This window comes from Syngnathus acus, chromosome 16 (assembly GCF_901709675.1).
Source record: "Syngnathus acus chromosome 16, fSynAcu1.2, whole genome shotgun sequence".
In the NCBI taxonomy this organism is placed as follows: Eukaryota; Metazoa; Chordata; class Actinopteri; order Syngnathiformes; family Syngnathidae; genus Syngnathus; species Syngnathus acus.
The window spans coordinates 11622962-11649141 of NC_051101.1; the positions used below are offsets into that span (position 1 = coordinate 11622962).

At 43.1% G+C, this 26180-nt stretch overlaps 5 protein-coding genes across 10 annotated transcripts; 2 read left to right on the plus strand and 3 right to left on the minus strand.

Moving 5' to 3' along the window:
- The first annotated feature begins 34 nt into the window (after positions 1 to 34).
- LOC119136119 (phosphatidylinositol 4-phosphate 5-kinase type-1 alpha-like) lies at positions 35 to 8303 on the plus strand. 2 transcript variants are annotated; one of them, XM_037274359.1, is made up of 17 exons: positions 54 to 157; positions 2044 to 2082; positions 2956 to 2990; positions 3847 to 3939; positions 4020 to 4150; positions 4233 to 4350; positions 4475 to 4627; positions 4701 to 5000; positions 5298 to 5527; positions 5611 to 5694; positions 5771 to 5819; positions 6021 to 6105; positions 6221 to 6391; positions 6463 to 6589; positions 6677 to 6739; positions 6818 to 6917; positions 7135 to 8303. In XM_037274359.1, the coding sequence occupies exons 1-17, from the start codon at positions 109 to 111 to the stop codon at positions 7135 to 7137; spliced, it is 1830 nt and encodes a 609-aa protein (XP_037130254.1). In that variant the 5' UTR covers positions 54 to 108; the 3' UTR covers positions 7138 to 8303. The 2 variants fall into 2 exon arrangements, with proteins under 2 accessions (XP_037130255.1, XP_037130254.1); XM_037274360.1 differs by lacking the exon at positions 2044 to 2082 and having other exon boundaries at positions 35 to 157.
- A 2225-nt stretch (positions 8304 to 10528) lies between these two features.
- LOC119136255 (serum amyloid P-component-like) lies at positions 10529 to 13463 on the minus strand. 3 transcript variants are annotated; one of them, XM_037274605.1, is made up of 4 exons: positions 13270 to 13337; positions 11540 to 11597; positions 11335 to 11437; positions 10529 to 11064 (listed from the first exon to the last, which is right to left on the minus strand). In XM_037274605.1, exons 2-4 carry the CDS (start codon positions 11595 to 11597, stop codon positions 10551 to 10553), a joined length of 675 nt encoding a protein of 224 aa, XP_037130500.1. In that variant the 5' UTR covers positions 13270 to 13337; the 3' UTR covers positions 10529 to 10550. The 3 variants fall into 3 exon arrangements, with proteins under 3 accessions (XP_037130500.1, XP_037130498.1, XP_037130499.1); XM_037274603.1 differs by lacking the exon at positions 13270 to 13337 and adding an exon at positions 11720 to 11795; XM_037274604.1 differs by lacking the exons at positions 10529 to 11064; positions 11335 to 11437; positions 11540 to 11597 and adding exons at positions 12076 to 12778; positions 12856 to 12958; positions 13091 to 13148 and having other exon boundaries at positions 13270 to 13463.
- A 394-nt stretch (positions 13464 to 13857) lies between these two features.
- znf687a (zinc finger protein 687a) lies at positions 13858 to 20276 on the plus strand. Of its 3 annotated transcripts, none has more exons than XM_037274215.1 (11): positions 13858 to 13908; positions 14472 to 16056; positions 16332 to 16581; positions 16688 to 16854; positions 16935 to 17122; positions 17213 to 17389; positions 17469 to 17631; positions 17696 to 17920; positions 18004 to 18113; positions 18256 to 18349; positions 18415 to 20276. In XM_037274215.1, the coding sequence occupies exons 2-11, from the start codon at positions 14482 to 14484 to the stop codon at positions 19009 to 19011; spliced, it is 3546 nt and encodes a 1181-aa protein (XP_037130110.1). In that variant the 5' UTR covers positions 13858 to 13908; positions 14472 to 14481; the 3' UTR covers positions 19012 to 20276. The 3 variants fall into 3 exon arrangements, with proteins under 3 accessions (XP_037130110.1, XP_037130112.1, XP_037130111.1); XM_037274217.1 differs by having other exon boundaries at positions 18418 to 20276; XM_037274216.1 differs by having other exon boundaries at positions 13866 to 14141.
- Positions 20277 to 21155, minus strand: LOC119136309 (RIIa domain-containing protein 1-like). Its single transcript, XM_037274684.1, has 4 exons — positions 20963 to 21155; positions 20810 to 20886; positions 20694 to 20740; positions 20277 to 20436 (listed from the first exon to the last, which is right to left on the minus strand). Exons 1-4 carry the CDS (start codon positions 21026 to 21028, stop codon positions 20366 to 20368), a joined length of 261 nt encoding a protein of 86 aa, XP_037130579.1. The 5' UTR covers positions 21029 to 21155; the 3' UTR covers positions 20277 to 20365.
- Positions 21156 to 21177: 22 nt separating this feature from the next.
- On the minus strand, positions 21178 to 25496 carry il6r (interleukin 6 receptor). The gene is made up of 10 exons (XM_037274402.1): positions 25257 to 25496; positions 24073 to 24573; positions 23853 to 23976; positions 23412 to 23590; positions 23177 to 23346; positions 22814 to 22958; positions 22333 to 22388; positions 22182 to 22224; positions 21976 to 22081; positions 21178 to 21863 (listed from the first exon to the last, which is right to left on the minus strand). Exons 1-10 carry the CDS (start codon positions 25336 to 25338, stop codon positions 21608 to 21610), a joined length of 1662 nt encoding a protein of 553 aa, XP_037130297.1. The 5' UTR covers positions 25339 to 25496; the 3' UTR covers positions 21178 to 21607.
- Positions 25497 to 26180: the final 684 nt, after the last annotated feature.

Below are 26180 nucleotides of genomic sequence, written 5' to 3' on the forward strand. Positions count from 1 at the left end.
CACTTCCGTCCACTTGTGGCGCTGTGGTGCCGATGACGACCATTAAACCCGCAGTGTGCTGGGGCTGGCTGAGATGTGAACACAGTACAGTGGAAACAACTAACCATAATGGCGACTGCTGGTGGAGCAGCAGACCCTGGATCAACAACCCTGACAGGTATTTAGCCAACACTCGTTTCTACTTAACTACCTAAACAGAACCTACAAAAGTGACGATTTGCAGTTGTGAGGAAAAGTGTGTGATGCGATGCCTTCGAATTTGGCTAGTCTCGGGAGGCTACGTTGCTAAGCTAGCACCAAGCCGAGGAAATAAATGAACCGGTGTTTAGTTCGTTTGGTAGTTCGCTGTCCTGTTAATAAGTTCGGTGTGGCGAAGCTCGATTTCACCAAAGATATCTAAATATTCAGGCTCGTTATGCTAAGTCGCAAAGATCACTATGGTTCAGCTGTCGTACTGTATATTATTGTCAAACCGGTCATTTTTTCTTAGTGGTGTAACATGAAGAAAGCTGGATACATAGAGCTTCGAGTCTTCAGTGTCATTATTTTGTCTAAAAATACGCCGTGTTTGTTTTCCAACCATGCAAATAACGGTAATAGGAAAATAACGGCGTCACCCTCCCTCCTGTTTCATGACAAGGTTAAATTGAATAAATGTCTTCTGTCGTGCGAGCTCCCATCTGTTTCTTTTTACACACTGTGAAATTGTTTTATTAATATTTCAGTGTTCGAGAAAGCTTTGTTCATTTTTCTTGCCGTATGTGTTCTATTGATTTTTTTTCCCCCCCACCTCCTTTCACTTATAGAAAAAGCAAACAACTGACATTTATTCAAAACAAATCTGCTGCGGGGATTTTCCCTTCATGGGTTTGTTAAGTACTGTTATCTTGACTCACAGGTTTAACTTGTTCCTTGACCAATGTTCTTAATAGGAAGTACACAAGATTTCCCAAAAGTGACAGTTCAGGTTGGAATGGGCATTTCCAACCTGGTAAATAAAACCTTATGAAGAGTATAAATTCTATATTTTATATTTTTTATTTATTTATTTTTTTAGCTTTAATTTGCATTAGCTTCATAGAAATGTTTATCACCTCAGTTTGTTTGTTCGAGATCGAACAAACTTTTGTCAACTAGCTGTTTGAGCTATTTTGTTGGTGTAGGCAATGGTTGGACGCTTTGAACTAAGGAAGCTGCTTTAAAAAAAACATTCTGACAAAATAATTTGAAATGTTGAATAAAATGGTCCCTTTTGTTTACTTTTTCATGTCAAAGAAAATGATTGTTTCCTTTATGGTTTGTATGTCCATTGTGGTGTCCTGCTAATCCTTACAATATGTTGAATTAATGCCAGTTTTGTCTTGGCAACAATACACACTGGTTGCCAGTGGGAAGTTAAAACACACATTTTGTCATTTTGCATTTCCCGCAACCCCGTATCCAGTAATGGGGAACCGTTTACATATCACAAATTGATTTTAGTTTATTCAAATTCTCAGAGTGAAGCGATCAAAGAAATTTTATCCGCGACACGGACAGAATCTGTGAACACAAATAGTAGCATAAGGGAACGTTAGCTTACGAGCGAGCTGCCAAAGATCCTCGGCTCAGTTTCCAAATCAAGGAAAGAACTTTTATATTTATTCACTCTCCTGGTAGGCTGAAAATGTTTAGAGGAAACGCATGGCCTATATTGCCGCGTAAACGCTGCAGGCTACATGCGAAAAGCTGCCAGGGATTGTTTCGTCGAGTGAATGCCAGATGGTTTGCCTATTGTCAATTGTCCTAATTGGGTTAAGTCTGATTTTGTTCTTCTTTTTTTTAACCCTGAGTCTGCAGCACCGTTAATTATCTTGATCTGCAAAAAAAAAAAAAGAATTGGCCCCATAAGAAACAATCTAGATGGATATTATAAAAACATAATAAAAAGTGACATTTTAACATTTCATTTGAATTGATACAAATTAAGGGGAAAGCATCAATTTCCCTTAGCTCGTGATGATGTTATAAAATGTCCGTTTTGGGCCATGTGCTGCTTTGCAGATATTAGGACTCGTTTCTGGAGGAGAGCGCTGCAGCGAGGTACTGTCATGCACGGACGCGTTTCTCGACGCGTGAACGGAAACTGCATGGCGAGCGATGCTGTTTTACGTAACAAAAGGGCCTAGCAAAAAGATGCTGGTTGTTTACCGGTGGAATAAACAGCAGATGACTCTGCCTCATTAACAGTCCTCTTTTGCTTGGAGTGGCCGTATGCAGCCGCGAGTGTTCCTACAGGTGTCCAATCTCCTCCAGCCTCCCTTTGCATGCATTGAAGTAGCCGTTGCCATTGGTTACAGGCGAGCGGTCCTCTCAGAGTGGGCGAGAAAGTACTGTCGAGTTGAATGCAATGTTTACGTAAGGAAAGTACGTTCAGCAGAGTTCTTTAGAATTCCCATCCCACTTTGCGGCGTAAATGTTCTGAAAGTATGTCTGTCAGAGTCACTTTGAAATGGTGGCCAGAGCACTATGACTGTTATGAATTCTGAAAAAAAAAATGCATTTGAGGCTGTGGTTCTATTAACGGGCTGACTAGTGGCATGGAAAAGGGTCATGCCCCTGTGTGTCACTAATAAAGTGTGCTTGCTGTGGTCAATGTCATGGATTACAGTAATGACAATATGATCATTAAAAAAAAAAAAAAAGATTCCTGTCTTCAGTAGATGCTGTATTTTGTTAATGAAGGAGGTAATGGCAGAAAACACCTCAGGGATAATCTGAATGTAGAGCAGCCAGCTCCGGGGAAAAGTAGCTCCAATTTGCGCCGGGCTGCTGTTATCAGAAGCAGAAGCGGTATCAACAGCAACCCGTGCTGAAAATAGCTCATTAACCCCGGAAGCGTCCTTCCCCCCCCCCCCAAAGCAAGGTGAAACTGAGTTGCTCATGTTGTAAATGCAAGTTTGCTTTGTCTTTTAGGGACCAGTGGCATCTTCAGAGGAGGTCCTTCAGAGGTAAGGACACTTCCTGGACGGGATTCATTAAGGAAGATTGAGGATTTGAATAAATTGTATGATAGTAGATTCTTGTTTGGTGTGAAATAAAATCCGCTGCCACCTTTTCATCAGTCTATCGCAAGAGATGTGCTGTCCGGTGTTGAAGCAATCCCCCTTTTTTGAATTTGAGTCATAGGCTCAGCTGTTGACACCATACAGGAAACCACCACACTCATTTGACCTGGCCTCAAATTCTCTCGAAAATCACTTCACAGTCACGTATTTCATTCCTGTTCCTTTTTTTTTTTTTTGTACATTGTGATTTTAATCTGACAGAAAACAACTGCGCCCAGCCACTAGGACCACACACACTATTTTTACAGCTATGTAATCTGATCCCAGGGTGAATGTGCATAAGTCAATAAAAGGAAAAAGTATTTCTCGATAACTAGTCGAGGAACACAGACTACAGCCAACGTTGTTGTGTTCATCCAAATGGCTTTTGTAAATCATCAGTCATCAGAGAGCCATCAACACAGAGTCCTTCTCAATCGTATCAAGAATCTAATTGTTTCCCGTTTGACTGGTCTGGCCGAGTGTATGAGCGAGTGCGACACACGGCAGTTGAAAGCAGCTGATGCAGCACTTGGCACGCTGGCACTGTGTGGTGAATTAAAAAGTTCAGCGGTTGCTATGCAGCCCCGTGTGCTAGATTCCATTTCATTTAGAGGAGGGGGAACGGCAAGACTGGAAAGTTCTCTTTTTTTTTTTTTTTCTTTTTTGGTTGGTAGGTGCTAATTATGGAACGTGATATTGTTGTCATCCCCGTTTTTGTCGACTAAAATGAATTATCTCCTCTTTGTAAATTGTTCAGATGCCCGGCTCCTCAGGCACCACTCAGAGTATGAAGAAGACCATTGGCCACCGGGGCGTTGAGACCACCACCGGAGAGACCACCTACAAAAAGGTTTGTTGGAGTCGTGATACTGATTGATTGACACCAGACGGAAAGTTTAATGAGGCGTTTGTGCCGTTTATTCCTCTCAGACGACGTCGTCTGCCCTCAAAGGTGCCATTCAGTTGGGCATTACTCACACGGTGGGCAGCTTGAGTCAGAAGGCCGAGAGGGACGTGCTCATGCAGGATTTTGTCGTCGTCGAAAGTATCTTTTTCCCCAGGTTGGTAGCACACATGCGCTCGGGATATCGCATTCTTTTGAAGTTGTCTCACCGCAGCTCGCTTTTGTCTGCGTCATTCCAGCGAAGGCAGTAACCTGACTCCGGCTCATCACTACAGCGATTTCCGTTTTAAGACCTACGCTCCCATCGCCTTCCGTTATTTCCGAGAGCTGTTTGGCATTCGGCCAGACGACTACCTGGTTAGTGCTTGAGGCAATTCGCAAAATATGCAGGAAAGCAGATGTTGCAGTTAACACTACCCCCCCCCCCCTTTTTTTTTTTTTCCTGTCTGGTAAACTCCTACATTTTGTTTTTTTCTTCAAGTATTCTCTATGTAACGAGCCACTGATTGAGCTCTCCAACCCTGGAGCCAGCGGATCGCTCTTCTACGTCTCCGGTGACGACGAGTTCATCATCAAAACTGTTCAGCACAAAGAGGCGGAGTTTCTCCAGAAGCTCCTTCCTGGATACTTCATGGTAAGCAATTTGATTTCATCCAAATGACACATTTGGGGCTTTCATTCTTCACACAACTCCTTCTCCCTTCCAGAACATCAACCAAAACAAGCGGACATTGCTGCCCAAGTTCTACGGACTTTACTGCATCCAGGCAGGGGGCAAGAATATTCGTATCGTTGTTATGAACAATCTCCTGCCCCGGATAATCCCCATGCACCTCAAATACGACATGAAAGGATCCACTTATAAGAGACGGGCCTCACCTAAGGAGAGGGAAAAGGGCAATCCCACGTACAAAGACCTGGATTTTATCCAGGATTTGCCCGACGGCCTGCAGCTGGAACCAGACAATTACAATGCTCTTTGCAAGACAATACAAAGGGACTGCCTGGTGAGTCTCGAATTGGTGCGCTTTGGCTTTTATTTAGTGATGTTGGAGTAAAATAAAAGTCCAAGAGCAATCGGTAAGTATTAGATTTGCAGAGTCACCGTGACTGTGCCTGTCTTGTTCATGTGTAAAAAAAGATCACAACATGCTCATGTGACCATCTCAGGTAACCTGAGCAGCCGCTTTGAATCTAAAATACACACACACACACACACACATGGGCTCTAATGTTGCTGGAAAATAATCCAGTGCTAATTTTTCCTGACTTTAAAATGCTGATCTTTTGTGTACATTCTAAAGCTCTTGCAGAGTTTCAAAATCATGGACTACAGTCTGCTGATGGGCATTCACAACATGGACCAGGCCAATCGGGAGCGCGCCGGAGGCTTTTCCGGGGACAGCGGCGGGTCGGAGGGAGCGGTGACGCCAGATCAGCGCCGGCCTCTAGCCCAGAAAAGTCTTTACTGTACTGCCATGGAGTCCATCCAAGGGGAGGCTCGGGGAAAGGGCGCTTTGGATTCCGAAGACCAGTCAGTTTAATTACCGAAGCTCAAAACCTTGCCGGTTGCTAATCCGCAACCTCTGAGTCACGGCTCGTATTTTGGCTTTGCAGCATGGGAGGCATTCCGGCTCGGAATGGAAAAGGAGAGCGCTTACTCATCTACATCGGCATCATAGACATCCTCCAGTCTTACAGGTATCTGACTCAAGAGAACATTTCCCATCTGTGCTATTTTTATGGCATTTGCGTAACGCTTTCTTCATCCTTTTAGATTTGTTAAAAGGTTGGAACACTCCTGGAAGGCATTGGTGCACGATGGGGTAAGATCCTGCCCAGCAGGAAATAAAATGACATGACAAAAATATATCTGGGACAATGAAATGTACAATCTGGTTTATTGACACCCACGTCACTCACGCCTTTTAAAGCCTCACACCGTTGGTGTTGTTCAATCATGCCGATAATTAGTCGAATAATCGATTTTTAAAAACACGATTGTTGTTCTTGTTGTTGCATCGTAGGACACCGTTTCAGTTCACAGACCTGGCTTCTACGCAGAGCGCTTCCAACAGTTCATGTGCAACACGGTGTTTAGGAAAATCCCACGTAAGTGCACATCTGTGGTTTGTTTTGGGAGTTAAGCACAAAAACGAAAAAAAAAAGAAGATCTTTAGATTTATGAGCACAGGAAATTCACTGCTCTTCAATACATCCTCTGTAGTGAAGCCTTCCCCATCTAAGAAGAGCCGCAGCGGAGGTCAAGCGGGACTTAGGAGGGCTCCCACTTTGGGAGCTCCCACCCCACTCTCCCACGCAACGGGGCAGTCGGCCATGGACCCCAGACTGGTTTATCGCCCCCATTTTAAAAGCACAGAGTCGGAAGGAGACGGCGGTGAGACCCGACGTGCTCAACTTGGCATTTACAGCAGTTCTGTTCCTTAAATTAGATGTTTGCTTTAATAGTTCAGGCAGGCAGACCGGATCTGGTTCCCAGGACCCCGCCGCTGCATGACAACCCCGCTGACTGCGAGGCCAACCTCTCCACCTCGTCTGTAGGCAGCTTAGAACTTGGTTCCTCTCCTCCTCTAAGGTAAAGAATCACCCAAGTCATTTTTATGACTCCTCGGAGGCCATTGCTGCTCGTGTAACACAATGACCATCTTGCTCTGGCGTCCAGGTCCGTCGGGGTGGAGGTGCACAAATCGGCTCACACCGACAATGAACAGGGTGCTTTTCACAGGTAGCTACACACACATAAACTTTGAACCTGCATTTTGTTGTTGTTCTTGACACGCGGTTTGACTCGTGCCTGTTGCAGCTTCGAGGTCGACGGCAGCGGAGACAATTCAGCCCACCTGTCCGGAAGTGAAGACGCAGTTTCATTGTCTGACATCATCCCCGAGACTAACATCAATTTTGTACGTTGGGCCTACTATCTCACTAAAACCTTGACATGATATGTCACAGATTACAAAAGAGATGGCAGCATGAAGAAGGAACAATATGTGGAAATACTGAAGCAACAACTCAAGACGACATCAGACGGGAAATTCAAACTTGAGCTCCTCCGATTGCATGAGACATTTCAATTGTATTTGAATTCTAACTTTTTTTTTTTTTTTTTTTAATCCTCAGTAAACATTTTGACAAAGTGTCATCTGAAGAGGACGCGTGCCTGAAGGTGGGCAGAGTGAAGGACGGCGAAAGCAGCCCATCCATGTCAGACCCCCTGCACCCGTTTCCCCCCCCAACACATGCAAGGTTTGCCGGATGAATCTGCCTGCTGGAGGAAACGCTAAGACGGGCAGCTGTGCGTGCGTGTATGTAGTCTTTCCCAGCCGCCAACACCCGTCCCAAATCACCAAGAATGAGGGTTATGACCACAATTATGTCTTTGTATCAATTCAATTTTTCCTTTCTCCTCATCTGAGATTTGTGAGAGTAGTGAAATCATGATGAGTCACCTTTTCAAGTGCGCGCGTGGGCACAGATGGGAGCAGTACACACTGAAGTGAGTCTGAGTGGGATCAGAGTTGTGTGACGCCGTTTATTTTAGTCTTCCTCTTACAGCACATCATCTTCCACTCGGTACCGCTGGCGCTTTGAGCCGCCCCGTGTTTTTCCCCAAGCCCCTTATCGGCAAATAAGAGGCTACCCCCCCTCACTAAAATCACGTCGTCTTAAAATCATGGAGCATTTTCTTCAAGTCGTAGGAGAGGGATGGAACCAGTGCTTGACGATTAAGTAGGTTTTCATGCAAATGCTGGAAGCCGTTGCGGTGCTGCTGAATGTATACGTCCCCCCCTTTCTTCATAGAATGTGTCTTATTAAAATGGAAGAATGCATCTGGATCATGATAAGTGCAGTCGGCAGCAAGCACATGCGCTTCGATGAAGTATTAAGCCGACGGCGACGGCCATTCTGCAGATGTGGTCATTTTGTCTGCCGTGTCTGTGCCTTTGTTTTTTTGGGTTTTTTTCTTCTCTCCCCCCCGCCCCAACGCATTTTTTGTCCCCTCATCTGCCATGTGATTCACGACTGATAATTTCTTTTAACAGTAAACACAAACTTGCCTTATCACTACTGCGGAAACCATCCGGCTATCATTTGAGTGTCTTTTGTCTGCATTTTCAAAAATTTTGTCATGCGAAAGAGTATCATGGCCACACTGAAAGAAAAAAATAATAATTCTTAATTTTAAGTGAACAGCTGTGTAGAGTTTTGGATGTGTGGAGTTTCGGTCGTCGAGTTGAAATAAAGCAAATGGACCTTTTTTTTTTTTTATGGTTGAACAAGTGTTTATGGGCTCTCCCTGCAAACTGAGGATTTTATAGGGACAAAAATCATGCAAATAGAGCAAAATTGTTTGCAGTTTTTAACAATGTTTCATGCAAGGCAACCTTTACATGTAATATGCTTTGTTTATGTCTGACCTTTTTTTTTCTCCTTGTAAAAAAGGCAACATTATTGTAAACTTAAATTCAGTCTTTTTACATAATGCAACTGTCCTCACATTTTCTTTCTCCTAATCAGTGTGGCCTTAATACTTGCTTGTACCTTTTGGTTATTTAAGTGTTTGGAAGGATCAGAGTGTCAAGGATGAACTTTCACAAGTTGGAATTGCACTTAAAAGTGTCTTCCAAGAAGCTGCCGTGTTGCAACTCCTGTCGAAAGTGACAACACGCGCCGGCTTAGGGTTGCATTATTAGTTTTGCCCAAAAATCGAACACTCTGATTTTTTTAACCTGCCTTTTTCCCCCAACCTCTGAGCTTATATAATTTTACTCATACAAACAAAAATGTCACTAATTTCCCACAGCTCAGCGGTTGGGAATCTGCTTTTTTTTTGCCTACACTCGTATAACAGACAAATAATTACGAATGTCTGTTGTTGATCATTTCTGCTGGTTACAGAAATGGCAACTTGCCTGAATACACTCCTGGACCAAAAATGATGAACTCTTTGTACAACTGTGTGTTTTCATAAAACTTTAGATTTTTTTTTTTTGGGCTTTAATCATGTGTAGTGTTTGTGTTGTTACTGTTTAAAACAACACAATCATGTGACAGGCAGGGTCACCCCCCACCTCACCCCCCCCTCCCGCCCCACCCTCAGCACCCTCATTCCTTTTTACACCAGTGAGAGATTTCCTCATAGCAAGTGGCTTGAGCAAGACGTCATCTCATCTACTGTAATCTCAGCCACATGTGCTCTATGCAGCAGAGAAACCGAAGGGAGGGGATGATTATCGACTGAAAAAAAAAAAGTGTTAGTTCAAATGTGTGTTTTCTAAGCCAGGCAGTGCACCAAAGAGGAATCGGAGCGGCTCAATTTGAAAAAAAAAGTTCACTTTTGGTTTGTGGTAATAACACTGGTTTGACCTGTGTTTGAGAATTTTGAAACTGGATTGTTTTTTTGTTTTTTCCAAAATTGTTTAATATTTAAGATATATCTGATGTATGTATATGTCCAGTGATTTTTTTTTTTTTTTTAAGTTAGTTTAGAGACTGGAGATATTTAGACCAACACATTCCTGTGACATTCTAGTATAATTTACTACGTTTGTGTTAGCGTGTAGTCTTTTAAGTAATATTTGTGGTGTTTAAGCAGAAATGGAAAATATCCATTTAAGGTTTTGCCAAGCTCATAGGCTCCATTTTGTTGCGTTGTATTTTGACGGTCGGTGCTGTGTAATGGCTGGAATGCAATCTCTCTCCGCATGACATTGCTGCACAAGTGAAATATCCTCCTCTGGTGCTTTAACGTGGCGACACTACATTTTGTTTTAGCGCGAATGCAATATTATGAACCACAATCCGCCACCACTCACTATACAGAGAAGTATATTTATTTAAAGACTCGGCTTGAAATGAACGAAATTGTGTGATTGTACTTGTCCAGAAGGATTTCGCAATCTTTTTAGCTATTATATATACGAAGAGGGAGTATGTGACAACTTTTTCTATTTCCGATTGTGATACGATAAATAGAATTGTATTCTCTCATAACAGATCTGGGTTGTTCATTTGCTAATTTTTTTTTCTCTCTACATGAATGTTTCACATGAGCCAATAATGCTGGTTGTCCAATATGCTTCACTGACTATATTTCTACAAAGTGTGTGTACAAACAAAAGTGTGTATAATGTAAATAGAAGTCACTGAAATGCCTTCTCATGCAATATGTGCTGCCTGTTTGTCCTGCCATGATTCAGTTATGTGGTGGTGATGTTTTCATGCATTCAAAGGATTAAACTCCAGTTTTGTAAATCTTTTTTGGGTCTGCACCTTATGCTTCAAATTCGTGTCAGATCCTTCTAATTTATTCAAAGCCATTAAATTTTTAGGGACAGACAGATATGTTGCCACTCAAAATGGAGTCTGCAAAATACGAACTACTGCACTGTGCCAACAAATCAAACAGTTACCCCTGTCTACTTGGTGTACAGTGATTATAAAAAGTCTACACACCCCAATACTTTTAAAAACAAACTTTATTATAAGATTACAACTACTATATCTGGATGAATTTGTTATTGCAAAATGTGATTTCATTCAAGAAGGACTTCATCCTCAACCAAAATGTTACCAACAATTTCAAAGTCGAGGGCTCTCCAGTTGAACACATTGCCAGGGGTGAAGTTTGAGTCAGCTTCGTAGCGTTGGATCTCATTGGAAGAGATGACATGGTCCCACATGTGAAGTCGTGAGATCATGCCGATGAAGGATTGACTGCCGTCAAAGCCTCCCCCGTAATTGTCCTGCTCTTGGCCCAGGATGGTGATGGGCTTGCCCCTGATGGGTTGTCCCGAGTGGATGAATCTCTTGATGGTGGGCTTGCCATCCACCCACAACTGGGCGATGCCGTCGTCAGAATTCCAGGTGGAGCACATGGTATGCCAGGTATTTGGAGGAAACGACAGAGCCAGGAAATCTGTGCCGCCATCCCGTGCATGCATCCTGATGACGTCGTTTGTGTTTATTTTGAAGAGCACAAAGTCATTGCTGATTGCCGGCGTGGCCAGTGAGAAAAGGCCGTAGTTTCTGGTGAGATCTGTGACAAATCTGAGCAGAGATGGAAAAATGACATATTTAACTCAACCACAGCACTTTGCCATAAATCTGCTGTCTTAATGCAAATGCAGCAGAAGTGTTGGAACCAGATCAGTTATTTCAAAACAACAGGTGAAGCAACACATGTAGACATACAATACTCACATGCATATATTCTTTATCCTCTGCAAAAAATAATATTTCTCCTCACTGAGAAGCTTTCTTTAATTGTTAATATTTTCTCAAATGAGCAAACCGAGTCAGTGGCGATACCCTAATTACCTGAGACAGAGGGTCAATGCATTGAAGGATGTTTTGGGTGTCATCAGTTTCACGTGGTCTCTGGCAGTTTCCCTCGGGAAGACAAAGGCTTTGCCAGAAAGATCTGCACGCACATCAAGAATGATTAAGACATTCAACAACAACAACAGTGACATCTTTTCTGTATTGCTTAGCACACTTTTGTGTGTGTACGTGTGGTGAGTACCTTTGGTTTCTGCATAACATGATGCAAGCATCATCATGAAAACCAAGAGTTTCACCATCTGAAAGGAAGTCAATGTTGTCCACACAAACGCATGAAATGTGAACAATATTCCTGCATACTGTCATTATATTAAAGTAATATCCTAAGTTATTAAAAAGAAAAAAAGGAAAACAAACTTACCTTGTTTTGAGTGTGCAGCTTTGAGAAGACAGGCAAGTTCCCTTTCATCGATATTTATATGTAACATTATGTAATGGATACGGATTTTGAACTCCTGGTCTCTCGAGTAAACAAATAGGAAAGGTTTTAAATTGTGCAACATGATGTCCTTAGCTCACCCCTGATCTGGCGCTTATCCATCGATCTCTGGTGCACGATAGTGGGACTCTAAACACTCAAAAACTACATTACCCATCATGCACCGCCGTGACATCGCAAATTGATTTCCAATATGGTGTGCAGATCCTTCCAATACTTTTTGATTAGTTGAAACCTCTGATTAGTGTACAGTGGTTATAAAAAGTCTACACCCCCCATTCCTTTTAAAAAATGAACTTTATTATAATATTACAACTTTATCTGGATAAAATATACTTTTTTTTTCTTCTCTATGAATTTGTTATCGCAACATTGTGACTTTGGGATTAATTGGCATTAGGATTATGAGGTCTTTGGGAAAACATGCCTTCTGGGAACCCAGAAAGTTTTCACAGAATGTGATTTCATTGAATAAAGACTTCATCCTCAACCAAAACGTTACCAACAATTTCAAAGTCAAGGGCTCCCCAGTTGAACACGTTCCCAGGGGTGAAGAAGTTTGAGTCAGTCTCGTAGCGTTGGATCTCATCGGGAGGGATGACATGGTCCCACATGTGAAGTCGAGAGATCATGCCGATGAAGGATTGAGTTGCGTCAAAGCCTCCCCCATAATTGTCCTGCTCTTGGCCCAGGATGGTGATGGGCTTGCCGCTAATAGGCTTTCCCGAGTGGATGAACCTCTTAATGGTAGGCTTGCCATCCACCCACAACTGAGCGATGCCGTTTTCAGAGTTCCAGGTGGAACACATGGTGTGCCAGGTATTTGGAGGAAAAGACAGAGCCAGGAACACAGTATAGCTGTCCTGTGCATTCACACTGATGATGTCTTCCACGCTTTTTTTGAAGAGCACAAAGGCATTGCTGATTGTCGGCGTGGCCAGAGAGAAAAGGGCGTAGTTTCTGGTGAGATCAGTGACGAATCTGAGCAAAAATAGAAAACGACAAATTTACACTTTGCCATAAATCTGCTGTCTTAATGTAAATGATACCCCAATTACCTGAGACAGACGGTTAATGCATTGAAGGATGTTTTGGGCGTCATCAGTTTCACGTGGTCTCTGGCAGTTTCCCTCGGGAAGACAAAGACTTTGCCAGAAAGATCTACACACACACACATCAAGAACGATTAAGACATCTCTAGTGTGAAGTGACAAAGCCAACACACCAATCATTCAACAACAAAATTTTCTGTATTGCTCAGTACACTTTTGCGTGTATGTGTGTGATGAGTACCTTGGGTTTCTGCATAACATGATGCAAGCATCACCATGAAAACCAAGAGTTTCACCATCTGAAAGGAAGTCAGTGTTGTCCACACAGTCAAATGCATGAAATGTAAACATTATTCCTACATACTGTCATTATATTAAAGCAATATTCAGAGTTATTCAAAAGGAAAACAAATGTCTTACCTTGTCTTGAGTGTGCAGCTTTGAGTAGACAGGCGAGCTCCCTTTCGTCGATATTTATATGTAACATTATGTAATGGATAAGGATTTTGAACGCCTGGTCTCTCGAGTAAACAAATGTGGAAAGTTTTAAATTGTGCAACGCGATGCCCTTAGCTCATTGAAGTGTAGTGCTGTTTTTCATAGCAAAACAGCTGCGATCGCTCTCAGGTGGGAATGTGTCCAAACCCTCAAAAACTACATTACCCATCATGCACCACAGTGACGTCACGAATTAATTTCCAAGCTAATGCTCGAAAGTATCATGGTTTAGTAAGCACAGCGAAACACGTTAAAATTAAACCACAAATTCATTATAATGCAACAATAAAACACTGATTTGACATATCGTTACATCTGCTTGAGTTTTATCTAGATACTAAACATGTTCGTTCAACGTTACTTTTTACTTTGAGGGTTCATCCTCAGATTGTATCTTTTGTTAAAAAAATAAAATGCCTAATAAATTTGCGCAATCCTAAATAACAGGATATTGCACGATTTGTTTTTATTTAAAAAAAAAAACTAAGTCGTGTCGCACGACGTGATGACGTAGAATTTGCGCGACGGAGTGAAAAGTCAGGATTCAACTACGGTTCGTTGGTACGTAACAACGTTTCATTGGAATCCTGTACCAATCAATATACTCAAGGAATGCACCTATAACAAACATTAAACGTGACACGTTGCATTAGTAACTAATTCTCTCGGGCAAAGCGTTTTATGACTTTTATCGGAGCGATGCTAGATTCACAAGCTACCCGTGACGTGCTAAAGTTGAGCTGTTAGCCGAAGGTCCACTTGTTGAATCATCACTTCGTGCCGAAAGTAGTAAGGTATGTTACAAATTGTTATTATGAATGAAACTGAGAAATATCAGTTTATCTTCGCCAGGTAAGCCCACCACATTTGCAGTGATTTCTGCAGGAACATGTTGCTCTTCGAAAGGTAATGGGGAAACTGACTGAATAAAACAGTGTAAGATTAATAACATGAGGAAGAGATGTCACACAGAGGTCAGATGGGTCCCTTGACAAAGGCGTAAGGTCAAGTGCCACCTCCACTGTAGCTTTTCATTCATGACTGTCATTTATGAATGTACTCTTCAAGTATTTATGTCTTGACATGTGAAGAAATTGACAATAAAGCAGACTTTGTCTTGGCAGGTTTTAAACCATGGGGGACGTGAAGACCCCAGACTTTGATGATTTGCTAGCAGCCTTTGATATTCCTGACATTGATGCCATCCAGTCAAGTCCAGAAGAGGATGATGTTTCTACTCATGAAAGAAAACATTCACCCCAACCTGGCTCCCCTACCTTGCACATTGCCCCTCCTGCTGTCAGCGTGATAGTGATGAACACCGTGCGACCCTGCGATGAAGATGATGACGATGATGGAACGAAAAACGACCATGCAAGCTCTCTTTTAGAGTCTCATCTCAAGATGAATGTCAGTGCCGCCCAGATTGCCAACTGCCTTAATGGGTCTGCCGTTAGTGACCACCAAGGTTCCAGTGCGGCACCACAGCACCAGCATTCACCGCTGAACGATGACAACGAAGGCGATGCGATGGAGATTGAGTCGGTCAGGGACATGATTGAAGATGTGATCAGTATGAAGCCCCAGCAGCAACTGGAGTCCACCCAATTATCTATTCCTCCCTCTCCTCAGTCTGGCTTGCCTCAAAAGGAAGAAGCACACCTCCTCCCTCATGCGCCGTCTTCACCTTTATCACACAACGGGGATTTGGGCAAAAAGAACACCTCTCACTTGGACGAGGACGACTCAGAACCAGACTTGGGAAGCCCATTGGTGATCCACGAAAGCCCAGAATTCATCATGCCGTCGCCTCCGAAATTGAAACACAGCGTCAGACATCAACCGGAGCTGTGCGTCTCTCCCGAGATCACCTCGTGCACTCTTGAAACGCTGACTGAGCAGGAGGAGAAGCCCGTTTCCATCGCAGCTCCACCGTCGCCACCGGCGGGCCCTCAGAGCTCTCATTTGGCACCAGTGCAGGAGGAGAAATACCCTGAGCATGTGATTGACGAAAGGGAGTCTCCTGAGAGTCCACCGCCCAGTGAGACGGGGCTCCCGTTTCCCAATCGGATCCCTGAGTCGGGAAACCACAGCAGTGAGCCCAACCAAGAAGACAGAGCTGATGACAGCAGAATAGCCGCAGAAGATGGTCAAACTCCAAACGAGGATCCGTCTGACACTGTGTCTGCTAAAACAGAACCACCTGAATTGTTGCCCCTCAAAGTTAAAATCAAAGTGCCCGCGGGGAGTTTAATGAAGACGACACTCAAAAGAGGTTCGAGAGCCGCTTCTAAGGCTGCGGATTCGACCAAATCTTCATCAAAGGCTCACAATCCGAAAAACAAGAGGGGGGGTTCTCAGCAGTCTCGCGCAGGGCTTCCAGAAATCAAAGACAAACGTTCAGTGGCCATGAAATCGAAATTCACCCGCGCCGTTGTGAGCGTGGCCAAGACCACACCTTTTCCTCCCACGACCGGCCCCGGTGGCGTCAACCTGCGCTTGCTGGGTCAGAAGACTCTGCAGAGTTCCCCTCAGGGCAGCAGCCGACCCGCCTCCATTGTGAACAGCAGCGGGGCCATCATCTCCAAGAGCCAGACCAACCTGGTGGAAAGCTTCAATAAGATTCTCACCAATAAGAACCTGCTGCCCAGCTATAAACCCGACCTGAGCTCGCCTCCCGCCGAGTGGGGCCTTCCTTTGCCCGCTCAGGTAACTCTGACAACCTCCACCAAAAAAAAAGTCTTTAATTAAAAAGAATCAGATTATAATATATTTTTTTTAATTTTAATTAATTGTCTTATTTAATCAATTCTTTTTTTTATTTTTTACTTGAAAAACACATTTTGGATTTTTTTAATTTTAATTAATTGTCTTATTTAATCAATAATTAAAAAAAAAAAATATTTGAAGAGCATTATTTTGACTTGAAAAACACATACAATGGAGTTCAGTTTAAATTTCAATTTCCACTGACCCTTTGACAGGGTTATCGATGTTTGGAGTGCGGCGACGCCTTCGCTTTGGAGCAGAGTCTGGCCCGCCACTACGACCGGCGCTCGCTGCGCATCGAGGTGACGTGCAACCACTGCTCCAAGCGCCTGGCCTTCTACAACAAGTGCAGCCTTCTTCTCCACGCCCGCGAGCACAAGGAGCGAGGCCTGATCATGCAGTGTTCGCACCTAGTCATGAAACCCGTGCCCTTGGAGCAGATGATAAGCCAGATTGAACTCAACGGTCAGCGGCTCGCTTGTTTGTGCAGTTTGTTTTGGAAACTTCTTTGAATTTAATGTATTTTGGAACGGACTATATTTGACTATTTGATATGACACATGTGTTTTAGGTCAGTCTACCCTGCAGGGCAAAGCGCAACAATGCCAATCGTCCCCTAACAAGAAATCGGACGCGGCGCAGCACATCGGTTATAAATGTCTCGAATGTCAGACGAAGTTCGACGGCAAAAAGGAAGTGATCCAGCATTTCCAAGAAATCAAACAAGCCGAAAGCACAGTGAGTCAAAACGTTTTGTTTCTTTTTGAAAACGGACACCCGAGCTGTAATTATTATTATTTTTTTTTTGTTCAACCCAGCCGTGCACGGAGTGCTCGCCGCCGATGCTGCTGCCCAACGCCTGCAGCGCGGCGGCTCACCAGCGCATCCATCGAGGCAGCGCGCCGCCGCACGTCTGCCCCGAGTGCGGCGGCACGGTCAAGCCGGAAGCCTTCCAGTCGCATCTTGATCACGTTTGTTTGCACTTTTCGCGACGCGTCGGCTACAGGTATGCAATTTTGCTACCTAAATGGAAATAAATGCTTGTTATTGATGCCCCGCCCCCAAAATGCGAGCGCTCATGTTTTTGCCTGTACAGATGCCCCAGTTGCTTGGTGGTGTTTGGCGGGCTGAATTCGGTGAAGGCTCACATCCAACAAGCCCACTGTGACATTTTCCACAAGTGCCTCAGCTGCCCCATGGCCTTCAAATCGGCGCCCAGCATACAGAGCCACATCAGCGCGCAGCATCCCACCGTAACCAACGGCCAGGCCATGTACGCCGCCGCCGCCCCCCTCCCGCTGACATTTGACCAAAATGGATTCGCTCCTAACAGCACAATTTGTTTATCGCAGGCTGATCTACAAATGTGTGATGTGCGCCACGGTTTTCACGCAAAAGTCTTTGCTGTACAACCATTTTGACACACATTTAGCCAGTCAAAAGGTTCACGTGTATAAATGTCCAGATTGCAACAAGATGTTTCCTCAGAGAAATATACTCATGGAGCATTTCAAGGTATACTCATTTTTTTTTTTGTCACTTCATTTGTCACTTTTTAATCTTCCATCTTCTTCTTCAGAGTCACAAGTCATCCAAGCTAGCATTAGCCTCCGCCCCAGCTGCTGCTTCTTCCTGTCCTCAGCCCGCAGTCAAGTTAGAAAGTTCGGACGGGGAAGACGGCGAGGAGGTCGTCGTTAACGCCGGGGCGACGGTGGCTACCACGGGGTGGACGTGCGTTCACTGCCACGAATGCTACGCTGACTCACAAGAGTACATAAGTCACATGGCTAAACAACATGGCAAGGTTGGAAAGCAAAAATGTTTTTTTTAAGCAGGTTCCAGCCAGACAGCATTTGGGGTTTTTTTCATGTCGCTGTGTGCTTTCAGACCTTGAAAAACTTCCCTTGTAACAAATGCGAGAGCTCCTTCTCCTCCGCATCCAGCCTGAGACGCCACATCCGCGAGAAACACAAGGCCGCCAGTCGCTTCCGCTGCCAGTGAGTGACTTCTATAAAAATTGCATTTTGCCCCCAATATTAGACGCTCACTATTTATGTCACTTTCTCCTCTACATAATGTCGTATGAGATATGAGAGCAGTTTGTGGCATGGAAAAGTCATGTCGTCGTGTTTCTGCTAGGTTCTGCACAGGCAGCAAGAAAACATTCAGCAGCAGAGCCATGTTGGACAAACACGTCCAGCTTCGACACGGCATGGACGCCATGAGCCAGGAGGTAAGCCATTATCCCAGTTGTACCTCATAAGGTAGCCGTGTTTATTTAAATCGGTGTCACTTCAGCAGGGAGCCACAGATGAGGCCGACAGCTCCTCGGAACTGGACGGCGCTTCGCTGACCCGTCGCAGACGACGAGCGGCCGTCAAGACGGAACGCGACGACGAGTTCGCTCCCTCGAAAAAGTTAAGATCGGCCTCCGCGCCTTATTCTCCCCCCGAGTCCGGGTTCCGTTGCGCCCCTTGCGGCTTCACCACGGAAGACCAGCCCACCTTCCAGGCGCACATCATCCAGCATCGGGTGGGGGCGGACGGCGGCGGGCAGCAGTGCACACAGTGCGGCGCCTGCTTCACTTCCACCAAGTCGCTGGCACGCCACCTCTTCATCACCCACAAGGTACGCGACGTGTTCACCGAGCAGCATAAAGACCAGAGCGCGGCGGCCGCGGCGGCCCTGTCCCCCGTCAACAACAAGAAAGCCGATGAGAATTCTCTCGGCTGCCCCGCCTCGCCCTCCTCGCAAAGTCAGGGCAAGGAAGATGACGACGCGTTGAGCTGCAAAGTGTGCGGCAAGCACTTTGACAAGGCCACGGATCTCAACACGCACTTCCGAACTCACGGCATGGCTTTTATCAATGCCAGAAACACGGGGAAACCAACTTAGCGCGTGAGTAGAAGTTCACGTCGTGCCTTATCGAATATGATATTGAGCATTTTTGACTTCATGGTCAAAACGTAAAACCTCCTTTTTGAAAATGTGACCGCTTGAAAAATGTCCTCATCAAACCTGTTTTGCTCAGGTCAGATTGCAGACATCATCCAAAGTGAAATCCCGCAGATCGGTTTTGCGTTTTGTTCATTGGTTGCATTTGAAGCTCAACCAATCAAAGATGATTCCCGTAAGCCTTCACCTTCCACGCGTGACAGACACTCAGGATATCAAATACAGTGGAACTTCCAAGCTGTTCTCATTTCAAAACAAAGATGATTCACTTAAGTGAGAAAACACCGAAATGTTATTCCGTAGCAGGTAGGACAAGAGATTTGTACTTACAAAGGCTTTAAAACATTTTAAATCACAATGCACTCCTTGAAAGTGATTCTCGTCACATAGACGCACCTAAAAAAAAAAAAAGCTGATCTTGCAATGTACAAGCCATTCTTCTTTTATCACTGATGTAGAACACATTGTAATGTACCGAGCAGCCAGGAGTGACTCATCTCACACAAAACAAAATTAAAAAATCCAAAGGGAAAAGTTCAAAATGTACTCGGGAGGTTCCACTGTAGTTAGAAAGTAGACCGATGACCTCAGAAACAAAATAAAATAAAAAAAAAGGGATCTGCAGCAGTGTTCCCTAAACTGTTTTAAGCCAAGGCACATTTTTACTTTCGCAAAAATTCCACGCAAAGTCCGTATTCACTCCGTTCTTCTCATCTCAATTTACTCACAAAAATACTTCTGACTGTCACCCTATTTTGCTGGCTTGGAAAGATGAACAAAGATATATTTTTGTAGTAAATGTTATTCGGAGCAGTGAAATTCAACGGAACATTCATGCTTTAGTTGATTTAGCAGCGCTTTGAGCGGTCAGTTATCAGTTTTTGTCGTAAACATCTCAAAGCTTCAAAACTGATAAGCGACTTATGATCACAAATTAATATTTAAATTGTTTGCTTGTAGATTGTTGTTGATATAAAAGCTATGTGTATCTCGTTCTTACTGCAAAAAAGAGTTCAAATGATTGTAATCAGTCGCTCAGTGGACGTTAACAAAGCGTTTTTCCTTTTTTTATAAAAATTTCCTTTGTGTATAGTTAACCATTTGTGATCAATCTGTCTCAGGTGAGCAATCGACGCTTTAGCAAGCGTTTTTATCTAGATGCTCAAATGTCTATGGAGAAAAATGAATAAAAATGTGGCACATTGTCACATGATTCATTTGTCATCTTTATTTCCGTCCTTCAAACTTACACCAAGAATTAAAAAAAAAAAATTCTAAATGAGTAACCAGCCTGTTATGCATCCATATTGATGGTCGCCATTTTAGCATTGATACCAATGTGAAGATCGGGGTTGGTGAAATGCTCTGAAAGACATAATGGGACATAATAGATAAGAACATTCATTTTATTTGAAATCAATATTGAGACTGTAAAAAAAAATTCTATTGTTCAAAAGCTTTTTGATGTATAATTTTTTTTATGCCCCCCCCCAAAATGATTTAAGTTTTTAATGTGATTGACAGCCACAACCCTATTAAAGAGGGTGTGCACATTTATGCAACCACATTCTCTCTCCTTCCCTTTCAATTTATTTTCTATTATGAGTACTTGTGTTACTCACCAGCAGCAAACGCACGAATGTGAGTGGGCTTTTTAAGAAGCAGTTCTCTGAAAAACAAATCTCTTGTGGTTATTTTAGCAGACACACATACTGTGGAAAAAACAAAATGATCAAACCTGAGAAAATCTTCAACCATGACCTCCACCTCGGGATGAGCCATCAGATAATGCTCATTATCGATCCTCGTCTGGATCTGGTGTCAAATAAGAGATTTCATCAAGCGTCCATGTCCTCTCACGTCGCGTTTTTTTTTTTTTCTTGTGTCTTACTTTGAACTGGCGCAGTTTTTCCAGTTGTTCGGCATTCAGGACGCCAAAGCCGCCTTGAACAGACATTTGTGCTTTTGAGGTTCCAAATTAGGCTTAAAAGTACAAAAACATGGCGGTCATCTGCCAATGACACAAAACAACCGTTGCTATGGAAACGCTTGCTTGCAGTTATACGTTGTGTCCACATGAGGGCGACACAACAGCTGATAGAAATCATTGATACGCTTCACGTTTAATTGCTTTTGAGACAAAATGAAAACGATGACATCATAAACGGGTATTGCCAAGACTGTTTTCATCCAGGTGGAGCTATTATACAAAGTACATGGTACAAAATTCATCAATCCACTGTACAATATAGTACATAATAAAAACAGAGTAGCTTAAAAAGACAGACTCGTTCATTTTTCTTACCCTTTGCTTCTTTTATGTGCTACATAAAACGCCTGAAATAGAAGCAGAGAGTAAAAGGAATGAAAAAATATTCCAGTAGAATAATGGCCAGATGTTGCCCAATATAAGCAATTGGCCAACGGATACAGAGTCACGGATGTGACTGTCGCAGTTTATTGTCACACCTTTTATATTTATATCTAAAAGCTTTTGCTGGTGTTGTTATAAACATTCCGAGTTCATTTTATCGTCTCACTCGCTCTGCATGAAAAAATAGCTTGTATTGTTGAGGTGAATTGCTTCTCTTCTCTCTGTCTCCGCATCAATTTCGCCTGGATCTTCTTCCTCCTCGCTAACGGGGAGTTCTTCCTCGGGACGCGGGGGCTCAAAGGTCACCAGGGCTTGACCTTCCGGTGCGACCGGGACAACAGGTTTGGGTTGGGCTGGTCCTTTGTATTTGCTCCTGAAACTCAGACTGTGCACCTTGGCAAGGAATTTTTCATTGTGTCTGAAATGGAACAAGTGTTAGAATTACAATTTTATCCAGTTTGTGCCCCCAAAAATGAAAATATTTGACTCTACAATGATTACGCATCCCCACGCTGTCATTTGAGTTTTACCTGAACATATAAGCAGCCAAAATAATGGCGAGGATAGCAAACAAGCAGGAGATCCAAATGATATGATGTGACATCGTTATGGGACTGACGCTCAATTCGGGAATTGCTGCACACAAGAGCCACGACCAGCCAAAGTACATTTTAAAATCTTTCCTTTCTGCATCTCACTTTTAGTAACTTGGAAAATTGTTTGCAGGCTGGCTCACCTTCAGATGGTTCCTCTGTGCCCGAACCTTCATCCTCAGGAAACTACAGGATCAATGGAAAAAAAAAAGGTAAAAGGGTGAATTTGCTGTTCTAAAAAATAAATCTAATTTTATAGTAACACATTATGACGACACTAGCAGGTTTCTTTACCGTTATATTCAGCAGATCATCACTCAGCAAGTCAATCGGCTCATGTGTCCTTAAGTCTGAAATGAAACAAAGCTTGTGAAAACAATATACAGTACATCATTTTTAATTTTATTTCATCCAACAGCTATGCTGTGTTTATTATGATTGATGTGATTTATTTTTGTAAAAACAGAACAGTTTGCCTTTTAAGATTTTTTTTTTTTTTTTAAATACATATTCAAGAGAAACAAAGAACGGAAGAGTAGCAATTGGCAGCAAAAAAGTAGGTGTGCGGCGCCGTGTTTATAACGTTGCTTCCCTTGGAATGCGTTTCGGAAAGTCAAACATGCAGGAAGGAAATCAAAGCGCCAACGTTTGAGCTTGCCGTTTGTGTCTAGGGTGGATTCGGACAGGACAAGATCTTAATCACACTTCCGACAATACATGATGTTATTCTGTCATTAAGAATGACTTTTTTTTCTTTTTTTTTTTTAATAATTACCAATCCAGCTGCTGGCATAAACGGGTGCAGTCCAGTTGCTCCAGAGACCATCGAATTCATCCTTCGTTCTGATCTGGATCATGTACTTCACGCCCGAGATCACGTCGGTGATAGTGAACGAGCGGCGGCCTTTGATCGTTATCTCCTGACAACACAAACCACATCGGTAATTATTATTATTGTCATTTCTGACAGCAATTTTTTGAGAGAAAAATCTGAGAAGTAATCTCGATCTTAATCTAGGTTAAAATCTCCTTAAATCAGGCCACAGTGTATTTTTTGTATTTTTTTTGTAACAATTTAGCCTTGGTTGTGTTTGCCTTCTACCACGTGATGTTGTGACGTGACGTTATCGTTGTGTACCTGCCAACTTGAGTTTGACGAGTCGACGGGTTTGTATTTGAGTTCATACTCGAGTTCATAATAACGATCGTGCGACTTCCAGGAAGCAGGGAAAGTCCAGTTCACCGTCATCCTGTTCTCGTACCCCACTTCCTGTCGGACCGACACCGCCGACGGAGGGTCAGGCTTCACTAGAGGAAAAAACGATTTACTTTCAAACGCTAAACATCATACAGCAGTGAGTTTACGGACTTACAAATCTCCAAGGGAGTAAAAGACAAGACGGCACTGGTCACGTTTCCTGCCATGTTTGTGACACACAAATAGGCCGTGTGAACTTTCCTGAGTTCATCCTCGTTGTACTCCAGAACACACCAGCAGCGGGACCACTCGGAGGAGAAGGAACATCGAGCACGATGGAAACTGTCACTGGACCTGGGCCAGAACCAGAGATGAAAGGGTCATTCACTCGAGGAAATAAACATTGGAAAATTACAGCTTTATATAACTCCATTGTCATCTTTGGAATTTGGCATACAGACCACAGAGAAATGTTAACATCCAAGCCAAAGCTTAACGAACTACATAAAGTGGTGTTTTAAATTTAAATTAATATTTTTATTATTTTATACTTTTATTACGCTGATAAAATTCATATCATCCCAACAGTGGCAACATATCGAGCTACAATTCTTACCATTTATTGATTAAGAGATAGCAGTTTGGACGTAATGTCAACGGCTTCTGAGGCGTCCAATCACAGCGGATCTTACTGCTGGGTGACTTTTTGGTGCAGGACAGGCTGGGAACTTCTGGAGGTTCTACAATATAGCACATGAACACTCACTGTTAAAGCTTCATCTGAATCATTCTCAATGATGCCCTCACTTTTGAATTGTTCAACATTGTTCTCTCACCTGCCACAATCACCTTCAAGGAGAAGATGACTTGACTTCTGTACAAACAAGTGTAATTTCCAGAATTTTTCAGTCCCACCGAGTTCACAGAGAGCTGCGTCCCGCTCTTTCCCAACGTGAAGCCCTCCCAGTCCCGATGTCCTCTCCTCACTGTCTTCCCGTTCCATTTCCACTTGGACTTTCCTTTGAACCCCCTCGTCCCCTTGTTGTCATCTGTGTTTTCGTCCTTTAGAGGCGTACTGCTTGGCTGGACCACTTGATGCGTGACAAATGATGTATGTCCAGTCCTCCGAAGTCCTTCTTCTTGACTTTTATCCTTTGATGCATTCATATCAGTTTTTGTTAAGTCTCCATCGCTGTTGTGCATCTCACGAGAAGTTTCTTTGTCACTGGAAGTGTGTTTAGCCACTTTGACTTTAGCACCATCCACCCTCACGTCGCCATCCCAGGTCAGAACCAAACGACTTCCCGGGGACACCACCAACACTCCGGGAGGAGGCTCTGAAGAGAAAAGGGTAACAGTATAAATTAATTCCATTGGATCATACTAATGTAACTGCATTTTTATTTTTTTTGTTTGTGTAAGGCTTGCATATATATTTTTTTTAATTTTATATTTACATATATATTTTATTATTTGTTATAAATTTATAATATATATATATACATACATATATTTTCACACCCTCCAAACTAGGAAATATATGTACCACCTTCTTTAATTCTCAATTTCCTTTTCTGTGCACAATATTCCCAACATGCTTTCTTTCTCATATTTGAACAACCACTATGACCTCAACTGGTTCCGAGTTCACTCTTGACATTTTTGGATAGACAGAGAGAGAGATAAATGTTGACACGAAATGACCTTTAGCCAGTTTTTGAGCAAACACTTTCTTCCACGAAAGAGGCCCAACAGCTGCAGGGGACTAAAAATTAGGGACAAATATGCGCAAATGAAATTCTTAAGAATTATGACTCAATTGCTCATCCATGATCCAATAAAAATAAATAAATCACACTCAAACAGTTTATTTATGTAGCTCCACCAAACTACCGGAAGAATTTAAAAAATGCAACCAATGCTCACATACAGCAAACAACCGACATTATTTTATTTAAATCTCAAAGCGTTTCAATCAATAGAAAAATTCTTTAGGTGAATAAGAGAGGTTGAAATTGACCTTTTTTCAGACAAGTCCCCTCGAGAATACTGCATACCGGCGTGGCGCACAGAACCCACAGCAGAGAATGAAAACGGCACATGTTATTCAAATCTCCCCCCCGCGAGACGAGAGGAGTCGCAAAATGTTCACATCGCCTCCAGAATCAGTCCTGCTTGTGGATCCTCCAAGCAATCTTTGCACTGTTCGTATCGCGAGTGTCCAAACTTCCTCTGAGACACGTTATTGTGAAACTCATCCGCCGCCTCCCCTTTTCCACACATACATGCACAAACACGCACACATCCTCCTCAGTGGAACACTAAATGGACCAGAATATCTGTTTAGCAGCATTATAGCAATGATAATATCTTGTTATAAGGCAACATCGGCTTTTGATTGAATCAGGATAGTCGTCTGTCTTATAATTAGGTTGTGAGTAAAGTCATTTGTGCAGTCGTCAAATTTAGTTTCATATCATTGCTGTCTGATTACGTAATAGCATGTCCGAAGTTCCGGAATTTTACAGAATTATTCCCAAGGGCAGAAACATTTGCAAATTCAGTTGCAGAGGCGTAGCCAAGCCGGGGCGAGCCGGGGCAGCGCCCCGGTTAGGACTCCCTGCGCCCCGGTTGAAAAAAAAATTAAAAAATAAAAGAAAATAAAAAAATCGAGCTTTTTCGATTCTTCATTTTCATGCCGTTTTTTTCTTTCGGTCTTGCGCGAATGTGCTTGCGCTATTCTATGTGCGCGATGTTATCCATTCACCGTTTTGCCCCGTTGTTTTAGCGATCAGCGAACGGCGTGGGTGATGTTCGATTTTTTTTTCCTGTGGGCGTGCGCCCCTACTGGAAAAATTCCTGGCTACGCCTCTGTTCAGTTGGATTTGAATCACCAATTTAAAGCTATCTCGATTTTTTTTTTTTTAAATTAAATTTCCATTAA

Excerpts from the sequence above, each read along its gene's own strand:
- LOC119136119 (XM_037274359.1), top strand. The coding sequence starts at position 109 with ATGGCGACTGCTGGTGGAGCAGCAGACCCTGGATCAACAACCCTGACA. Across the intron at positions 2,991-3,846 it reads TCAGAGGAGGTCCTTCAGAG|ATGCCCGGCTCCTCAGGCAC; the intron begins GTAAGGACACTT and ends TAAATTGTTCAG. Across the intron at positions 5,820-6,020 it reads AGGCATTGGTGCACGATGGG|GACACCGTTTCAGTTCACAG; the intron begins GTAAGATCCTGC and ends GTTGCATCGTAG.
- LOC119136255 (XM_037274603.1), bottom strand. The coding sequence starts at position 11,767 with ATGAAAGGGAACTTGCCTGTCTTCTCAAAGCTGCACACTCAAAACAAG. Across the intron at positions 11,598-11,719 it reads AGCTGCACACTCAAAACAAG|ATGGTGAAACTCTTGGTTTT; the intron begins GTAAGTTTGTTT and ends ACTTCCTTTCAG. Across the intron at positions 11,438-11,539 it reads ATGTTATGCAGAAACCAAAG|ATCTTTCTGGCAAAGCCTTT; the intron begins GTACTCACCACA and ends ATGTGCGTGCAG.
- znf687a (XM_037274215.1), top strand. The coding sequence starts at position 14,482 with ATGGGGGACGTGAAGACCCCAGACTTTGATGATTTGCTAGCAGCCTTT. Across the intron at positions 16,582-16,687 it reads AAGCCAGATTGAACTCAACG|GTCAGTCTACCCTGCAGGGC; the intron begins GTCAGCGGCTCG and ends CATGTGTTTTAG. Across the intron at positions 17,390-17,468 it reads GTAACCAACGGCCAGGCCAT|GCTGATCTACAAATGTGTGA; the intron begins GTACGCCGCCGC and ends TGTTTATCGCAG.
- LOC119136309 (XM_037274684.1), bottom strand. The coding sequence starts at position 21,028 with ATGTCTGTTCAAGGCGGCTTTGGCGTCCTGAATGCCGAACAACTGGAA. Across the intron at positions 20,741-20,809 it reads ATGGTTGAAGATTTTCTCAG|AGAACTGCTTCTTAAAAAGC; the intron begins GTTTGATCATTT and ends TTTGTTTTTCAG. Across the intron at positions 20,437-20,693 it reads CATTCGTGCGTTTGCTGCTG|AGCATTTCACCAACCCCGAT; the intron begins GTGAGTAACACA and ends TATGTCTTTCAG.
- il6r (XM_037274402.1), bottom strand. The coding sequence starts at position 25,338 with ATGTGCCGTTTTCATTCTCTGCTGTGGGTTCTGTGCGCCACGCCGGTA. Across the intron at positions 22,389-22,813 it reads TTATGCCAGCAGCTGGATTG|ACTTAAGGACACATGAGCCG; the intron begins GTAATTATTAAA and ends GTTTCATTTCAG. Across the intron at positions 22,082-22,181 it reads CACAGAGGAACCATCTGAAG|CAATTCCCGAATTGAGCGTC; the intron begins GTGAGCCAGCCT and ends TCTTGTGTGCAG.